The 20578-nt window shown below is 40.3% G+C and overlaps 1 protein-coding gene across 13 annotated transcripts in view; it reads right to left on the bottom strand.

Moving 5' to 3' along the window:
* Nucleotides 1-20578, bottom strand: part of Cfap20dc (CFAP20 domain containing) — a 242116-nt gene that overhangs the window by 14025 nt on the left and 207513 nt on the right. For 8 of the 13 annotated variants that reach the window (XM_052734151.1, XM_052734152.1, XM_052734153.1 and 5 more), the window contains one exon: nt 3351-3445. The exons of 1 other annotated variant lie outside the window; for it this stretch is intronic. In XM_052734151.1, coding sequence (XP_052590111.1) covers nt 3351-3445 — 95 coding nt within the window. Of the gene's footprint in view, nt 1-1816; nt 1942-3350; nt 3446-10798; nt 11105-13718; nt 13773-20578 lie in introns of those variants that run through there. 4 more of the 13 variants (XR_008217213.1, XR_008217214.1, XM_052734150.1 and 1 more) reach the window with 4 other exon arrangements.

The following is a 20578-nucleotide window of genomic DNA, read 5'->3' as shown; positions in this document are numbered from 1 at the left end:
CCAGAGCTGGCAGTAAACGTACCACTGCCATGTTGAAAAGCTGAGGTAGGTGGAGTCTACAGCCAAGGCTGCTGCTTCTGTTCTAACCACTCTGCAGCTTAAAGCAATATATTCACAATAAAACAGATTTAGATGGGATTAAACCCCAAACAGTTTACAATGTGTGTAAAAATGTACATAGGCTTGGAAGAGAGAAGAAAATGAATGTAGACAGTTATATAAAGAAATAGTTTTAAAAAATAAAGTCTTTAAAGAGAAAATAAAAGTAATATAAAAAAATAAGCCATGTAAAGATGGAAATAACACAGAGAGTCTGGATTATATTGTCTTTGGGATTTTTAACTTCAGAGAGACATTTGATTGTAAAGGCTACCTAGTTAAATCATTATGTATATTTTAAAGATATCTTGACTTCAAAATTTGGATCTAAGGATATGCTACTTTGGAAAGGAGGCTTTGCTTTTGTTCCTACAGGAAGCAAGAGGGTATAGATTTGTTCCAGGTTAAGATGGATCTGATTTGGTCAAGCCAGACCTCCTGAACCTTAACAGATGGTACCTATCAACAAAGGTTATAGCAAGTATTTCTAGGACTTGATAATTATCTCAAATTTTCTCAGGATCCCCATAAGAATACAGCGTCATCAATCAGCAGGAAGTAGCCTAGTACACTATGCCCACATTCCCTAAAAATGGATTATGGATATTTGTCTTTGTTAGAGATTGGCTACAAATTGTTATTCATCATAATCAATATCTTTCTAAAACAAAAAAGGGGGATATGATATAGATATGATAGGATGAAAGGGTAGATTATTGAATCTACTTTTAAAGAGCAACTTGTTTTAAATTGCTATAGATTTAGCTTATTGATACAAATTTAAAGTTAATTTTGTTATACTGTATATATATTTCTACTCTTGTTTAAGGTATTATGTTTGTGCAGCTCATTTGAAATTGTAATGGATAATTAAGAAATACAGATAATAATTAGTCTTCTATGATAGTCAAACTTATAGTCATGTTAGTTAAGTTTTCTAGGTATACATAGATATAATTCAATTAGGGAGGTAATCTTCAAACACTTCAAAGACCTACAGAATATGGCATTTAAAATGTTCTAAAAACTTAGACTTTCCTGGACAATGAGGCACGTCTGCTCCTGACAGCACCAAATTTACTTTAAAGAGGAAGATGGGCATTGAAGACACTCCATATGGAGTTTATCTTCCTCTTGGCAAAAATAGCCATTTGGGCAAGAAACTGTTCTTGCCTGGACTGCTTGATAAAATGTTGTATCAACTGGACATTCAGGACCCATAGAAAGGTGACCACTGAACTTTGCAAGGCCAGATAGTCCTTCAGGTTCCTGCTTCGCAGGAGAAACTAGGCATTCTACAGGACACAGGAAGAAGTGACTGAGAGACTCTAGGACTGTGGGCTGAAGAAGGATGCCCCAATGTTGCACAGGAACTTTGGATTATTGTCCAAGCAGCCAGCTGTCTCTGTCATTCTAGATTTTTGGAAGTTGCTTACAATGCTCTTCCTGTTTACTTAGGTAATATTACATCCTTCTGAGGTCTTTGATGTAGTTGAAGACTAGATAGTTATAATTTTCCTTAGTTATGACAAAAGATAAATTAGATATGAAACTTTAGACTCACAAAAATAGGATAGATAAAATATTTTCTTTAATTTTATCAAATACAAATAGACTAGATATTGTAACTGTAATTTTTGCTTGATAACCGTTCTATTATATGTAATTTTACTATGTTAAAGTTAAAACCTTCCTTTTTGATTAGACAGAAAAGGAGAAGTGCTGTGGAATGTCATTCTGTATGTTGTGGATATGTGTTGCTCTGATTGGTTGATAAATAAAACACTGATTGGTCAGAAGCCAGGCAGGAAGTATAGGTGGGGTGAGCAGATGAGGAGAATTCTGGGAAGAGGAAGGCTGAGTCAGGAGTTGCCAGCCAGACACAGAGGAAGCAAGATGACAAGGCAGAACTGGAAAAAGGTACCAAGTCATGTGGGTAAACATAAATAATAATTATGGGTTGATTTAAGTGTAAGAGCTAGTCAGTAATAAGTCTGAGCTAATAGCTGAGCAGTTATAATTAATATAAGCTTCTGAGTGATTATTTTATAAGCAGGCTGTGGGACTGTGGGGGCCAGGTGGGACCCAAGAAACCTTCCAACTACACCCTGCTCCTAACTAAAACCCAGTGGTTCATCTTCATGACTTCTGCATCACAGAGAACACTTGAGGGGACTTTCATTCCAGTTTCCTACCAATGACTGCACTGTTTGTAGGCATGTCATGGTCTCACCTTAGTGAAAGGCTGCATCTTTGCATGAAGGAAAATGTGTACAGGCAAAGGCCTTTTACAAGGGGGTCATGCAGTGATTTAGAAAAATGCATTGAATGCAGTGGTTTTGTTGTGTGAATGTCATAGAGTGTGATAATTTATGCAAGCTAAAATGGCACAGCCCCTTCACTTGATGTGTCTCTTGATCAAGAAACAGTAAACAGATGATGTTATTGAAGCTGCTGGTGTAGGATGTCATGCTATTTTACAGTAAACATACATTAGTAGGTAGGAGAACCTTCTAAAATAAAAATTAAAAGTATAGTACAGTAAGCATATGAGCCAGTAACAGTTTATTATCATGCATCTTGTACTGTGTGTGGTTATATGTGCTATACTTTTAACCACTTGTGGTCCAGCAGGTTGTTTATATTAGCAACCCACAAATACACAGGCAATGTATCCTGCTATGATGTGTGATGTGACACAATGACAGGGCATCAGAAAGCAGGGATTTCTTAGCCTCAATATAACCTTTTCAGGTGTCATATGTGTGAGGTCCACTCCTGACCCAAACACCAGCACACAGTGCATGGCTGCACCCCAGTGTTCTGAGAGGCCTGGACTGTATTACTATGATACCAGCTGCTGAGATTTGGCATTCACTGTTTTAAGTGCTTCAAATATTGTACATCACTGAATCTTTACAAGAAAGTAGCATGTGTTGCCAGGGAGGCACTGTAGAGCTGGCAACTAAAATTCACAGTGGTCACACAGTGGGAAGCGGTATAGCTGGAAATCAGATGGGGGCTGATGCCTTCAACTCTGTGCTGCCCTAGGGCAAACATTCATAAAAATGGGACTGTTCCTCTCTGCAACCTACTTAGTAAAGGACTTCATAAAAGATGAGGCACAGATTACCTCAGTTTAGATGCACAAGTCTATATGGTTAGTATGAAAGCAGCGGCATTTCAGATTTTCTCTATTTGTGGCAAATTACCTTTATATCTTTAATGCATAGCATTTCTTGTATTCTTACCTTGCACACTCACACTTGTAGAGGACTCCAGAGGCTGCTCCACTGGCTGCTGACTGGGAGGGACAATTGGTGGGCTCAGCATGTTCAACCAGTCTCTAAGGAGAAAAGAAAGCAGGTAAGCAACACAGTTGCAGCCCCACACACAGACTTGAAGTTTCCCCTTGGTTTTCACTTCTCTGGGGTTTACAAAGGAACACTTTATCTTCCTTCATGTTCCAGTAAGAAAAATGAGAATTAATACTCAGTTTTGTGACAAGGTTAATAAGGAGTTGATCACTTAACCAATAAATTGCTTGATCAAATCCACAAGCTAAATGATAACCATTTCTCTTCCTATCAGTTTAGTATCCAATACCGATGTTTAGCCCTGAAAACATACAAACAAGTAACACTATACAGGCTAAACTGGTTATATTTAGGAATATATATGCATATACATATATGCATGTAACAACAATTAATGAAAAAAGAGGTCATGAATTTGAAAGAGAGCAAGGAGAGGTATATGGGAGGACTTGGAAGTAGGTAGGGAAGGGAGAAATGAGTAATAATCTCAAAAATAAAAGGTAAAAATGATTAAAAGTTTATTATTAGTGCCATGAAAATATAGTATGTTTACTTTAAAAAAATATTTGTGTGTGTATGATGTGCATGTGGAGGTCAAAGGACAACTTGTGGGAGTCAGTTCTCTTCTTCCCTGCTGTGGGTCCCTGGGATCAAAGTCAAGTCCCCAGGCTTGGTGGCAAGCACCTTCATCCACTGAACCACTTCTCTAGCCTGTAGTACACTTTCCCCCAAAGGAAACCATTTCAGCAAATCAGAAGAAATACAGTAGAGAAGATGCGCTTTCTGATCTTGGGTGAGAAAGCTTGACACAATCACGTGTGGTTTGTCTTGGATGACAGTGTTCTCCACATGAATTGAGCAGAAGTCAGCCTCGGATCTGATGTGAAGCCACTTTTATTTCCCTGCCTCCTCCTCTCTCACAGTCTGCTGTCCCCCTGCTAGATTCTTGGGCAGGTACAACTCAAGTGGTGCTGTCTAGAAGGCACGAGTCCAATGCTTCTCATCCCCAAACCCGCTCCTGAGTTGCTTAGGTGGAAGTGGGAAGGCAGGGGAACAGAAAGGATTTTCCAATAACAATCCTATTTGTTGCATGGATATTAGCACCCTATATTGTTTATTCCTTTCTTTTAAACAGGACCATATTCTTATGACAATATTTTCTTTCTAAATTTCTGTATTTCATACTTTCTTTAATCTACAATGGGAAGCAGTTTTAACCAGAAGCTAAAAGCACCAGCTCTCTGGCCAGGGCCAGATCCTTGTTCCCTACAGTAAGAGATTAGCCAAATCACTTAATGTTGCTAAGCTTGACCTTTAGGGAGGAGAAAGATGGTAACATTTCAGAGTTTTGCCTACAGATTAGACCAAGTCCATTTGGCATGGATTTAGGTACACTTAGCAAATTTCAGTTTCGATACACTGATCAAGGAAGCCCATGTACTGGCCTGACCTACTATGATAAACTAAGGTGGGGACGGGGTCTTGTTGGAGTTAAACCAGTACAAGATGGCAGAATGCTCACTGGATTACATAGCTGAGGTTTTCCTTCTACAAACCACTTATTCTCCAAGTATACAAGTATTTTAATGTAAAAACTTACTCAATTTCTACATGAAATATTTTAAGAGACTTTCAATCACTGCTTACAGCTATCTCTAGATTATGTATGATTGCTGAAATGAGTGAGGTGAGTATGCTGTGTAATGGAATTTCATAGCAACACATTAAGGACATCAGAAAGGATTTGTCACAGGCATTCAAGCTAATGGGACATTTTCTGATAAGTACCTTTTATTTAGTCCATTTAATTATAGCAGACCAAAAAATCCTGTACTATATAAAATCATGAGGTCATATACAAAGCCCATTACCAGCCCAGGGACCTCATTTCTTAATAAAAGTGTTGAAAAACGGGTGAGCAGGAGAAAAGAATGGTATCATCTGAAGACCCTCTTCCCATTTCTGACCAGGGACTCTGTGTGTGTGTGTGTGTGTGTGTGTGTGTGTGTGTGTGTGTGTGTGTGTGTGTGTCCTACTCTTGGTCTAGGAAATTCTTCCAATGTGAATGGTGATCCTTGTTTGAATGTTGGGCCAATGACTTGATGTTATTTCTTTTCTGCTGTAGGTGTGGACAATATATAGGTCTTTATCTTGTGGTTAAAAAAAAAAACCCTCAAATTTAAAAGTAAATAACAAAAGAACTACAAAGAATTTGTGCATATTATTTACTAAGGATTTTTTAAAGACCATTTCATTATATTTATTATTAATCAATTGGTCAATCAGAAGTTGTAAACCATGGCCCATGGGCCAAGTATATTTCATAGTCTGTTTTTGTATAGTATGCAAACTAATTTAGCGATTTATATTTTCAATGGTTAAATGGATATAATGTTCCACAGGATATGAAAACTATACGAAATTTAAAGTTCAGCATCCACAAATGATGCTTCATCAGATTACTGTCACATGCGTGCATTCAAGTAATGTCTACATCTAGTGTTGTCTTTTTTTTTTTTTTTTTTTGTTTTTCAAGACAGGGTTTCTCTGTGTAGCTTGGCGCCTTTCCTGGATCTCGCTCTGCAGACCAGGCTGGTCTCGAACTCACAAAGATCTGCCTGCCTCTGCCTCCCGAGTGCTGGGATTAAAGGCATGCGCCACTACCGCCCAGCTACTGTTGTCTTTTAAGTGTTCATTATCTGGTTCTTTATTGGAAACATTTGATGGCTACTCATCTCTAACCAGAAACGTGTACTAATTCCTACAACAATAATCTAGCACCACATGCTCTCTCTCCTCTCTAGCTTTTCTTATTAGTAAACCTGTTCCCATTTTCCCAAGGGTATTGGGTTATGGACACACAAAGAGTAGTCTCCAACATGCTAAGTGAAACAAACATTAACCAAGTGAAAACAGACAAAACAACACAACACAAACAAACATTCCAGCGTACTGCACACTTGTTCTTTAGAGTTCTATACTTTCCATGGTTTTTTTCCTTGTAGTCAAAATACCATGCTCAAAATTTTCTTGAGTTAGCCCTCTCTGGTCCTCTTCAGTCTGGATGTATTATTCATGTGAAAGCAAATTGTCTGCTTCTGTTCATAGTACATTGTCAGGATTTTGCCTCTCCATTTTCCTTGAGTTATATATTTTTTAATGTTGTTGAATAATAAATCACTAACAATTGAAGAATCAAAATACTCAGAATAATGTGTTCAGATAAAGTTAGATCCTTCTATCCATCCCTGTGGACTCTCCTCTGGTCTATTCCCACCCACTCTGCTAAGAGTATTGTTTTGCTTGCAAAAGAAAGCCCAAACATACCTTTTCCCTCTTTTAAAAAAATTTTGAGATCATAATCCTTCCCTTTCCTTCTTCCAAATCCTCCCATATATGCATCCCACTCTCTTTCAAATTCATGGCCTTTTATTTTTTTTACTGTTATTGCATGCAAGTATGTGTATCTATAAACATATATTTCTTGAAAAAAACCACCTCCCTCTTCTCATGCAAAAGCAGCATGCTATTGTTAGTTCTTTTGTAGTTTCTTTATTTCTTTTAAACTTTTAGCTTGTAATATATCCTGGAAACTTTCCCTGTTTACAGAGCTCTTCCTCAGGCTTTGCAACTCCATCCAACATTTGGGTATGTTTTCAATGCTTGTACCTGCAATGAGCGCCACAGGGAAGACCTTTGGGATCTCATCTCTTCTACAGACTTGGAAGTGTGTCTCCAAGGTAAGTTCCCACAACAAAAGGCATATTTGGTGTTGTTAGACACTAACAAATTCCCTGTACAAGGGGCAATTGTTAGATATTGGCAATGCCCTCAACATCCATCTGCTTTCTCATCAGCAATGTGCAAGAGTGACAGTTTCCCCAGAGCAAAAACTACATGGACATCATGTTAAGTTTTTAAATTCTTCCCAGCCTGATCTATGAGAACTACTCTCATAAGGTAGTTTTGATTTGTCTTAATCCTTAGTATAAGTAGATTTGAATGCACTTTCATATTTACAGCCATTTGGTAAATATACATGTGTATACATATATATGCATATAGTTGTATGTATATATGTATGTATCAATCTACCCATACATATTCATATCTTATATCATAATTTCTCTATTTTTGTTTGGCTATTTGTCTTTGCTTTAGTTTTTTTCCCTCTCTTTATATGTTTTTTATTTTCATGTAGTCAAATGTATTAATCATTTTTTTAAGGTCATCTGTATTTAGAAAGCCTTTCCCTAAACCACATTTTATAGCAATGCACCCATATTTTCTTTTATCTGTGGTAGAGGTCTGCTGGTGGCCATGTCAGAAGTGCAGCATGTGACAACTGAAGTTCAGGTGTCAGTCCACCAAGAGGAAAATCCCTGAAGGATCAATCTTGTTTTAGGTAAGACCAGAAGATTACAGACTCTGAAATATCTTCTGCTTCTGCAGTACCTTTGGTACCTGATATGCTGTATATGGTGTGGGAAATCCCTCACTGCCTGTAGTATAGTGTGTTTATCTCATAAATATATTTAATCTATTGGGCATTTATATCTGTGGATTGTCAGGAAGGTGATTTCTCTTTAAGCAGTATAATTTTGATGAATAAAAATGATGTTTCATATCTAGGCCTGTTGTTTCACACAAGGCCTGTGAGTCACACTTAGGAGATGCTCAGATTTATGATATACCAGGAGCCAGGCTGGCTCAAATTCCTTTAATCTTAATGTTGAGAATTACAGTTACAGGTTTCTTGTGTACCATTAGGTGGTACCAGCTTCAAAAAAACTTTAGAGCAGGTGCCTTGCTAATGGGTTTTAAGATAAACTGTTCTCAGGAAATGCAGTCTAGTTCACAAGGACACATAGCTAGCTGCAGTCCAGCTCACAGGGACATATAGTCAGCTGTCTGATTTGCTGATCCAAGGTTAAAGATGCAAAGCAACTTCATCGTAGTGCCAGCCTCTCTCCTAGGACTGGCTGATTAACTCTCAGCACAAATTCCTAACCTCAGTACTTCATAGCCCTGAGAAAGAGTTGCAATTTTCCTTTTTTATGATCTAAGGTTACACGCAGGACAGAAAGAATATATTTTAAGATTTAAAATGCTTTTAGTGTCTCTGTGCCTTGGACAGTGCCAAAGTTAGTTCATACTAAGAGAATTAAGGTAACAAATGACTGGTTCTTTCTTTGTGGATGCAAGTTACAGCCCACCAATTAGGAAGTTAAGATTTATTACTTGTGTATTGTCAGGATGCCTCTGTTTTTTTTTTTTCCCAAATGGAATGTGACCTTCAAATGTAACTCCTCTATTCAACATGAAAGAGTCTGTTGAATATCTATCAATCTATCTATACATATATATAGCTGTGAAGAACGAAGAGAGAATAAAGAAAAGTAACTACCAAGAGAACAGGTGTGAATGTGTATTTTTCCTCACCCCTCAGTTAGAAAAAGTCTTAGTTTTTCAGTGCTGTGGCTTTCTCTTTGAGCCCTGCCTGTAGCCTGGGGCTGGAGTAAGGTATATATGACATTAGCTTTCTCAATGACTAGAATTTTATTGACACTTGTAGTATTTTAACATGGATTTAGATTACATTTGTGGTAATTTGAATGAAATGCTCCCCACAGGCTATGGCATTTGACTACTTGGTCCCCGGTTAGTGGCACTCTCTGGGGAGGTTTAGGAGGCATGATGGCCTTGCTGAAGGGAGTATGTCACTAAGGATAGGTTTGAGAGTTAGAAGACTCTCACTGTTCTGAATTTGCTTTTTCTGCTTCCTGTTTGTGGTCTGAGATGTGAGCACTCAGTTCTCAGTTGCTGTTCTAGTCCCCATACCTGCCTGCTGCTACACTTTCTCACAGTGATGGTGGTAGACTCTTACTCCTCTGGAACTGTAAGCCCCAAATAAACCCTTCCTTCTATAAGTTGCCTTGGTCATGATGTTTTATCACAGCAATAGAAAAATAACTAATGTATCATGCAATTAAAACTTTAATTAAAGTAACTCTTTTTTTTGGCTTTTTCCTGGGTAATCCATTTATGAACTATAATTATTATTTTTTTTGAGACAGGGTTTCTCTGTGTAGTTTTGGTGTCTGTGCTGGAACTCACTCTGTAGACCAGGCTGGCCTCGAACTCACAGAGATCCACCTGCCTCTGCTTCCTAAGTGCTGGGATTAAAGGTGTGTACCACCACCCAGCTTATGAACTATAATTTAATAAAAGGTTTGCATATTAACTAAACATAGGCTAAACAAAAACAACCAGGACTTTTTCTTGAAGTACCTTTCACAATCTTTAAAATACCATGAATCTCTCAAGTGGAAGACAGATGATGTGGCACTATGTTCATTTATATTCCAGAACTTCAAGTCTCTTGGGACCACGCAGAACACTGTGAGAAATGCTGGTCCAGCTTATGCCATTTTCTTAAGTAATCCTCTTCCTTCTCCTCCTTTTTCCATTTTAATATGAAGATCAGACCCAATCCAGTGCCCTGTGCATTCTACTCAATTCTCTGCAATTGAGCTACACCCTTAGAAAAATACTTTATTCTTACTAGTATTTTTTCAAGAGCATTCTTTTTTTTTTGTCACTTGTTAAACAGCAGCCAGTGGTCAAGCAACTGTACCTCACTTGTTTACCTCTTTGTATGTGCTTGTGCTACCTTGACTCATGATCAACTCGTTTAAACATCCACACCTTCTACTATGCAAGCAAAAAATACCCAACGAATGGGAATTCCAGCTCAGATTCTATTACAAGGAACTGTACTGGTTAGTTCATTGTCAACTTGACACAACCTGGGAAGAGGAAATCTCATCTGAGGCATTGCTTCTATTAGTCTAGACTGTGGGTCATGTCTGTGGAGGCATTTTCTTGATTAATGATTGATGTGGGAGGACTCAGACCACTGTGAGCAGTGCCATCCCTTGGCAGGTGACCCTGTGTTGAAATAGAGTGTGCTGAGTAAGCCATGAAAGCAAACCACAGAGAGCAAGCCAGTAAGCAATTTTTCTTGATGGTTCCTGCTTGTGGGGAAGATTCTTAATTAATGATTGATATGGGAGGGAGCAGCCCATTGTGGGTGGTGCCACCCTTGGGCAGGTGGTCTTGGATGGTATAAGGAAGCAGGCTGAGCAAGCCATAGGAAGGAAGTCAGTAAGCAGAACTGCTCTGTGGTCTCTGTTTCAGTTCCTGCCTCCAGGTTCCTACCTTGACTTCTCTCAGTGATAGATATTGATCCAGATATGTAAGCTAAAAATCCCTTCTTCCCCAAGTTAGTTTTGGTCACTGTTTTAGTAAAGCATCAGAAAGTAAGCAGAGCAGGTGCCTATCATAGTTTTAGTTCTGAGCAATTTGCTTGAGTTTCTTACCTAGCTAGCCATGTTTTGGACTCTCTTCTTGTTCTTTCTTCAGCCATTCTCACAACTGTCCTGTTGTCAACACTCTGGTTGTTTCTTCAGCTCTGACCATCGCCTCTTCCTGCAAAGGACTGACCTCACCCTGTTACAGAAAGGCCTCTGCTTCTTAGTCAATTTTCCTTTCCATCAGGCTTGCTCTTCTAGCACATCCAAATGCTTCTTCTTCCCTGTTGCTCTCGAGGACTCAGTCAGGCTTCCCAACACATCTTCCACTTGAAACAGGAGAGAGCTCCTGGGCCCATATGTAAATGCTGGGAACTGTCATCAGACAGTGTTTTATTTAAGAGTCAAGATAGTGGAATCATTTTAAATACCACACACAAAAATACAGAGCAAAGGAAGAATAAAAACTAACTTATGAATTTTAATAAGACTGGATTGACCTTAAAATTTTGGTAAGAGAAATAATAATTAAAAAAAATTTGGTCCATCTAATGGATGTGCTAGAGAGTGGACATTATTTGAATAGAGCTGAATCAGATATTGGTAGAACTGAAGACAATATTCTCAGTTAAGACAGACTGTGATTTTAGGTTGGGAGATATTTTATTGTATGAGATATTTTCTATGCAAGCATAAGAACCTGAGTTTGGAGCCCCAGATATGGTACCATGCACCCGTAATCCCAGCTCTCCTACGGAGAGAAAGGAGGTGGAGGCAGGATAATCCCTAGAAACTCACAGGCTAGTTAACTTGGTGTACAAAGTGGTGAACAACAACAGGAGATCTTGTCTCAAACAAGGTGGAAAGTGAGGATCAGCACCTGAGGGTGTCCTTTGACCCCTGACCTCTGATTTCATGGCATTCCTGTGTGTACACACAGGTTCCTGCCCTGAGAGAGTTATGGTCTGATGGAGGAAGCATCCTAGTGGACAGAAAATGACTACAGAACAGGGGCTGTACTCACTGACTGATCAGCTAATCTGTGAGTATTCTTAAAGGGTCCCCCTGCAGTGAGGTTGTCTATAATCTGGTGTACATTTAGGTGGCTACTGGGGTGCTCAGATGCCTGCTACCATAAAGCTCTGGGGCAAGGAAGCAATCTAATAAAATGCTTTTCACAGGTTTGTCGAGAACTTGGTAGTTCACAGCAACACTTGTCTAATACCTAGTAACATTCATTTGTTGCCAATGACTGTTCCTTATACACTGAAAAAAAAATGGATTTTAAAAGTCTTCTCTGGTCAAAAAGAGACCGGGCGGGGGTGGGTGGGGGTGGGGAAAGACTGATAAATACCTTAGTTTTGAGGGGAGATTCCATTTCTTCTAAAAACTGGACCAGTTTTCTAACAAAATATACATGGACTGCAAACTTCCAATTCAGAAGGTCAGAGGCTGCTCTTATGTGTCTGCTATGTATTTCTGGATCTCAAAGAATTTCTGTATCACACAGGTCTTCTGGAGGTACGGGTCAAGGTTTTCTGGGAAGCACTGGACAGTAAGTGTACGAGCCAGCCATATGTGCCTCCTGCTTTCCTTGTCTGCTGTGGTGTGAAAAGCAACTAGAATGGGAAGTTTAAAATGTGTTGAGCCGACCTCTAGAAAGATGGGGGTGGACAGGACTTGGCTGTTAAGATACAGGGGTTGCAACAAGGATGTATCACTTGGGAATGGACATCCCAAAGATACTTCTTCTCTGCATTTTGACTAGTTGTGGATCTCTAGAATAGAATAGTCTCCACCTGCTGCAAAAAGAAGCTTCTTTGATGAATGGTGAGAGCTGCACTCTGTTATTTAGAATACAGTGAGAATTATACTGATTTAGGAAAATATCATCAGTAAGTTCTCCTCTAGGGTGTGTGAGCCCCCAGCCACCATTAGTTAGCTAGGTTTACAGTACCAGGCATGAGTTCTTTCCTTTTGAGCAGACCTTAGTCCAATTAGACAGCTGATGATTACCCCCAAGATAAAAGTGCCACTGTTACACCAATGAGATATCTTTCTGTTCTGGTCACTGATGTTTTATGGTCTTTATAGCTAAGTAGGACTGCTGATTGTCGTCCTCCCCTGGCTTGAAGAGATACACACTTGCAATGCCAGTGCTGGAGAGGCAGAGATAAGCAGATCCTTCAGGCTGGCTCAGTGGCCAGCCAGCCTAGCCTAGTCAACTACATTCTGCCACTCAGTTTCACCTTAGCCCTAGGTACTTTCTATTTTAAAGTTAGAATCTCTCTCTTTAGATCTTCCAACATGATGAGATCACCAAGATGACTTCTGACGTGTTTAAAAATATCTGAAGCCAGTGATTAAGGTGACCAGTGCTTATTGGACACAGTGCTTTATAGACTCATGTACTGATGGGAAAGGGATAGGAAAACAGGTTGCTTTTCTCACTGTTTCCCACCATTTAAGCCAAGGTCCTAGTGGTCTTCTTCACTTGATGCATGGATTCCAAAGATGAAAGCAGAGCATCTCAGGTCTTCAATATTGACAGCGTTTCTAGAAACGCTCATATTTGTATCTGCAGAATGACAGGTGTTTCATCTAGACATATGACTAAAAGTGGGTGGTCATGTAAAAACTCATTCATGAAAGTAGAATCTAAAGAAAACAATGTACAGTTCAAAGGACACAAGTTGACAGAGAATGGTTAGAGCAGGGGAGTTGAGATTCCCTTTCCTGTGGAGGGCAGACCACCCCAATAGCTTTGAGGGGGACACAGACTTTCTTCATTCCCAAAATTGTGTTCAAATGAGTATATGAAGTTCAATATTAAATTTTAATTTGTTTTTCAAAAGGATCCTTTTTCCTACCCCCATCTTCCCCTTTCCCTTTCCCCCTGCTTCTTTCTCTTCTTTTTATTTTTATTTTTTAGTTGCTGAAGGATAAAAGGAAACCAAAAAGTCACTCAGGTGGTGACTCACTTCTTTACCTTGTAATGGAGAATGATTCGGGGTGAAAACTCTTGAGGAAGGCAGTTTATCTCCTCAAAACAGAAAAGGCCAATCAAGCATTGTCTGATTAATTAGAGACACTTAAACACCCCCCCATCAAGGCCCACAGCTGTAATCAATTTAATCAACATGCAAAGAGCCAATCTATGGTTTTCTTGATTAACAAAGCTGAATGTTAAACAGAGAAGAGTGACATTGTAGTGCCATTAGCTAAATCTGCAAACTGAGAATTTTCCCTAAATATTCAAAGTCAAGTAAGGGTAAAGTGAAAACTCTCTCACACTGTCTTATTCTCTGAGCATGATGGGCCTGGATATTCCATATTAAAAAAAAATAGAGGTAAGAGCTGGGTGCTGGTGGCACACACCTTTAATTCCAGAACTCAGAGGGCAGAGGCAGGCACATCTCCTGGTCTACAGATTGTGTTCCCTATAGCCAGAGCTGTTAAACAGAGAAACCCTGTCTCGAACAACCATAAGAAGAAGAATAGAGTGCAGACTGTGCCAGTGAAGACACACGGGAAGTCGACTCCTGCCACACGGTGTTACATAGTAAAATCTACCACACTGTGGAAATTTGAGTAGTTCTTACTGCAAAGTCCAGACAGAGCTTCTGAGTGAAGCAGCTCTCTAGGGCATCTCTAGAAATCTTCCAAGAAAGGGCATGCCAAGTGCATTCTAACTCAGCCTTTGGCAAGTTAAGAGCAGAAAACTGCAGCCCTTTCTAACTAGAGAATTAATTACACTAAAATTAGAATACAAAATAAAAATTCATTTAAACCTTCCTGTGAAATTTAGAAGAGCATAGAGAGTAGGTGGGTTTTAATTCAGTGCTGCAATTCAGCTTTGTGGGCTTTTTGTGAAGGATGACCACAGGTATCATTTTCATCATTTGTTGGGATATCAGAAACCATATTTGCATAGTGATTTCCATTTTTCCTTTGAAAATTTGGTTATACCTTTATTTTTAGTATTCAAATAAAACAAGGTATGCTGAAAAGAAAGGCTCTGTGAGGTGAATGATGAATGTCGTTGTCCTGTCCCTGTCCCCCCTCACCCCCCTCATCTCTCCTTCCCCCACAGTGTTGACTGTCTGCACAGGAAACAAAGAGCAGAGAAGGCTGACAGGGTACACCGCTGATGACATTAATTTCCCCCCAGCAGCTGCAGAATGTGTTAATTGTAACATTTCAGTTAATGAAAAATATTGTGATAGGATGTCAATGTGGGCAACAAATGGAATTTTAAACAGATATGATGGTAAAATGCTACTTTAAAAAACATTTGAGAAGGAATAATCTTGTGGCACGGGCCATTCCTGCGAGAGTCAATTAGGCTTCCCAGGGAGGGTAATAACTCTTCGCAGTGGCCAGGCTAGCATAGTCACTGCAATTATTCAGTGTTACTGCAGCAGCTATTCAGCCTTCATGTGGTTCTCACTCTGCAGAAAGCTGTGAAATAGAAAGACAGAGACACTGCAGTATTATTATAAGAGCGTGTAGACTGCATCAGCCTCGGAACTGCACTCACCCTTACTAGTGAACTTCACATGGAAAAGTGTACGAGTAATAAACACACAATTCAGGGACGGAGACCAAAGCGAGCTGCAGCCACCCCCTGGGGCAGGAAGGAGGAGTTCCTCTTGCTTCTCCTAGTCATTATGTTTTTTTTTTTTTTTTTTTTCTCAAAGGCCACCAGATGGCGATACTACAGCTCAAAATGCCAGTTTGAATCATCCAGTATGTGTACTCTGTTGCTATCAAGAGTCTTTTCTAAATATTGTATTTGCCAAATTCATCCATGCTTTAAGAGTGTAGTTAGTATTCTGTCTGTGAATACAGCACAATTTACTTATCTCTTCCAGCATACAAATCCAGTTTTTTCCAGCTTGGGGCTGTTATGGGTGTGTTTGTGTGAGCTCTGTTGGGGTTTACAGATCAACTGACAGTACACAGTGAGGACGAGTCAGACTTTACTGACAGTGCATGTGGGAGGTCCTCAGTGATGAGTGGCACACTGAATAACCAGAGATAAAGGCTTGCAGAACAACCTAACAGGAAGAGAAGGAGCTCCAGGGGTTCCATGGGGAAGTTTGGAAGGCCTATTAGATTTTTGATATTAATGGAGATAACTGTGTCTACCAAGCTAAATTAGAATGGAATTCCCTTAGGGGGATGGGGCTAAGGATAGCTGGGTTTCAGGAGGCTCTGCTTTAGATAAGGAAAGTTAAGACAAGATTTTGTTCCATAGCTCAACTGCTTTCACTTAAAAATAATTTTTTTATTAAGAAATTTTTTATTCATTTTAAATACCAATCACAGATCTCCCTCTTCCCCTTCCCACCCCTCTAGCCTCCCCCCCCCCCCTTTCCCTCCAATAAGAAGGTAAGGCCTCCCAGGGGGAGTCAGCAGAGTCTGGTACATTCAGTAGGGGCAGGTCCAAGCCCCTCCCCCTACCTCAAGGCTGTGTGAGGTGTCCCATCCTAGGTAGTGGGATCCAAAAAGCCAGCGCATGCACCAAGGATGGATCCTGATCCCACTGCCAGGGGGCCCCTGAAGCAGATCAAGCTACACAACTGTCTCGCTCATGTAGCGGGCCTAGTCCAGTCCAGTCCTGTGGAGGCTCCATAGCTGTTGGTCTAAACTTCACGAGTTCCCACTAGTTTGGTTTGGTTATCTCTGCAGGTTTCCCCATTATGATCTTGATGCCCCTTGCTCAAAAATAATCTTAATAGCAGTTCTTGGGAGGTGGAGTGGACCCTCAACCGTTTATGTATGATGCACACCTGTATGCTTTTAACAGGCTGTGTAACGAAGGATTATTGCTGGATAAAAGGCCATGATATGTTTAGCTCGTATGAAACAGTTTTCCTAAGCAGTTATATCAACTTTACCTCCCTTGGCAGTGTATTTCTATACCCCTAGACAGTGCAGTCACCCCCAGCAGTTTATACCACCAGACAGTACATCTGTATACCCTTAGACAGTGCAGTCACCTCCCAGTGCATCTGCTACCCTCAGACAACAGTCACCTCCCAGTGCATCTGTATACCCTCAGACAGTGCATGTGCATACCCTCAGACAGTGCAGCTGTATACCCTCAGACAGTGCAGTCACCTCCCAGTGCATCTGTATACCCTCAGACAGTGCATCTGTATACCCTCAGACAGTGCATCTGTAGACCCTCAGACAGTGTGTCTGTATACCCCCAGACAGTGCATCTGCATACCCTAGACAGTGCAGTCACCCCCAGCAGTTTATACCCCCAGACAGTGCATCTATGCATCCACCATCAGTGTATTTATAGCCTCTCGCCAGCATATTCATACCCCCTTGGCAGGGTACTCATTCCTCTCCTGTAGGTATTCATACCTCCTTGGCAGGGTATGTATATCCACTATGGCATTTACATGGTACACTCACATCTACCCTCCGCAGTGTATACACAGCATCCCAAACAGGGTATTTATATTCCCCTCATCAGTCTTGGCCACTTTATCTTTCTTTTGGTTTGTCTCTATCTTTTCCTACTGATTTGTGTTTTGTACATATATTGTGGACACAAGCCCTTGTATTGCAAATATCTCCTATTTTGTGGTGTGTCTTTTATCTGAAGTAGTGTTCTTTAATAAGTTCCCAATTTTAATATAATAGAATTTATTAATGTTTTCCTTTATGGCTTGTGAAACTAGAGACCTGTTTAGGAATTTTCTTTCTACCCCAAGGTTATAAATCTATTCTTCAGTGCTGTCCTTCTAAAGCATATAATATGGATGGCGGGACAAGCATCAACCAATGAATCACACGAAAACGTAGACCTACTATGAAGTTCATGTTGCACAATGCTTGAGAGGTAGCACAGTGGCCGGAAGGGTATGAACTAGGCAAATGAAGAGGTAAGGAAGGCAGTGTAGGGAAAGACCCAACACAGGCAGCTTTGAGCAGCAAGGAGGCCAGTATGGCTGGCATGCAAACCCTTATAAAGTAAACAGTATAAAATAAGGTTGCACCAGCAGCATGGACCAGGCCACTCAACCTTGTGGTCTATATTCCATGAGTGAAAGGTTTTATTTAATAAGAGGACTAGACTCAGATCTGTTTACAAAGGTCACTCTAACCCATGGGGAAAGGGCTGTGGTATAAAAAACCACATGTGATGAGACTCCCTACTAGTCTATAGCAACAGTCCAAGGGAAAGATGGTAAGAAGTTTAGGTGACTAAACACTGAATGTAAGCCTTTAGGGAGACAGGGGAACTGAAAAACATGAACATGACTCACCCTGCACCATAAAGCATAGTGTCCTGGTAAAGGGGAACTGTAGTCCACATGGTTTGAATTACATCTAAATTACCTTGTTCAGCTGAGAGGACACCAATGGGGTAAGCCCAACAGTGTGCCAAGGAAGGTGGTTAGGACTATGGCAGCACCAGGAATGCATGAACAAAACAACTCAGACATGCTACTAAGGAAGGCCCATGTGAAAGGGCAGTGGTTCAACGTACCGCTCTGGGAGAGGAGCAGAGGGAAGCTCTCTCCAGCTTGGCATCAGGGTTTCCAGTGTTGGACTTGTCTGATGATGGAGGGAATGCCTTGTGCTGTGCCGAGCCTGCTTCCCTGGCACAGATGTGTAGAGTTTGAAGAGACTCTGGGTTAAATCACCTCTCTAATTCCCTCATATTCTGATTTTTTCTTTCTATTCTCAATTTACTAGTGATACCCTGCTATCAATGTTTCTTCTATCACTCAGGAAGATATTCATGAGAGACCTGTGAATTATCTCATTAAACCCTTGTAGCAAACCCGGAAGTAGGAAGTAAGTGCCTACTTTTGGATAATGGGTGAGGCTTGGAGAGGTTAAATAATTTCACAAGGATACAAACCCACACTTACTGCCAGGCTGGGCTTTAACCAGAGTGTTATGCCACCTCCAAAACCCACTTGTTCTATGTACCAACGCCAAACAATAACTGAAGCAATTTTGTTACTAATTTATTGGCTATAATGAGTGGGGTGGTTGGCTGCAGGCCAAAAAAAAGAGGAAGTGTAAGTGCCAACCAAATGTGTGCCTAGAAGTCTGAAGGGCTGGAAACACTTGACAAATAGCATCAATAACTACTGAAGACAATTTCTATGCTAGGATGCCAAGACACACACAAACTGCCCCCACCAGGCATAGCTCAGAATTCTTTCCTTGGCTTGTTTCTTCAGTGGCTCTTACCCTAACTTGGGAGTCTTAATTTAAGAATAGGAAAAGTCCACAGCCATGCTAAATCCTGGTAAGTCTGCGCCCGCGCGCGCGCGCGCGCGCGCACACACACACACACACACACACACACACACACACACACACACACACCATAATTTGAACTGTTATCATCTAGGATTCAAGTCCTGGCTACTGAGTATTTGCACTGGGCTTAGGCACAAGTGTTCAGACAGCAAATATTAGCTCCTTTCAAGTTTTGTTACATGAAATCACATAAAGCCCCCATTGGCAAACTAAGAGAAGATAATTTAAAACAAACCATGCCTCCCTCATGTTAGGCATGAATGCTAAGATGTGAGAACATTGTTTAAAGGCACCAGAGACATTTTATTCTGACAGTTCTTAGCAATGTAAGTCCATCTTTATCAAGTTAGTTACATGTGTGCTATTCATATCTCATGTTTATTTGTATAAAATATGAATTTCCTTAATTTTTCTGATGAATATCTGCAATGACATAACATAAAAGTAATTCATTTCCTCGCTATGACTGAATGAGCAACTTAAACTACCCCCCCCTTCATCCACCATCCATTGAAAAACAGTAGACTTACTCATAAATTATAATCTCAGTATAAAGCTGAAAAATGACAATAAAAGCTGATGAGGACAGATGAGCAAGCCACTACACATGGCTGTTAGAAGACAGATTTCTGTGACTGAGACTCCGGAAGACCCTCACGGGGCTTTGGCAAACTTAAAGCACAAAGTCATGTTTGGAAAGAAAAGAAGGAACAGTGGAGAGATGTCAGAGGGAAGCTATGCAAGCAAGTGCCAGCTTAGGAAAGGCCAGGCATGCTCGCTGTGAGGCCACCGCCATGGCATCCTAGATGGTGCTTTTTCTTAATTCAGAAGCTACAGATTTAATAGAGAATAGCCAGAAGTGGTTTTTAAGGTCAAACTAGAAATAAGTTGATGATTTAAAAATGCAGGCCAAGTGCTTTATTATATTACACCAGCAGAATGTTATTGTTTAAGAATATCATTAGATCAGCACAAACCCACACTTACCATTTCCTGCACATTTTTCACCAAGCTGCCCTCTGACTATGAGTAATCAGCTAATCTGCTCTTTGCCTCACAATCCCTCAAAGTGACAGATCCATTCCTTCCCTAATACATAAGGTCTTCATTTACTGTGAGCCTTGCCACAGTACTCTTTGGCTAATGCTGGAATCTGGTAATTCAGTAGCAGATGTAGAGACTGTCACATGGGGTACTTTGTTTCCCATTTCTTCCATGAGTTCAGGAGGCAAAAATGTGAGCTTTTTCTGGATTCCTAATATGGATTAGTAGTATTTGCAGAATGAAGGTTTAGGGTTAGGGACTTCTAATGAATTAACTTGCAGAATGAAGGTACTTTTTGTTTTCAGTAAGAGTGTAGTTTAGAAGTTCTTCACAAATTGCGAAGAACAAGTGTATTCTTTACCAAGTCAAAACACTGACCAGACCATGACAGAAATTTCTCTTAATTCCAGTGGCCAAGGAGTAGATTCCTAACCTCTAGTTCCAACCCTGACGGGAAGGATCATCTACAGTTGAGGGATGAAGCCCATCCACAAGAGGAAGCGT

The sequence above is a fragment of the Peromyscus californicus genome, unplaced genomic scaffold (genome assembly GCF_007827085.1).
Source record: "Peromyscus californicus insignis strain IS unplaced genomic scaffold, ASM782708v3 Scaffold_12__1_contigs__length_115047231, whole genome shotgun sequence".
Lineage (NCBI taxonomy): Eukaryota > Metazoa > Chordata > Mammalia > Rodentia > Cricetidae > Peromyscus > Peromyscus californicus.
The sequence above is the reverse complement of the archived record's forward strand: the minus strand, read 5'-3'. Positions and strand labels throughout refer to the sequence as shown.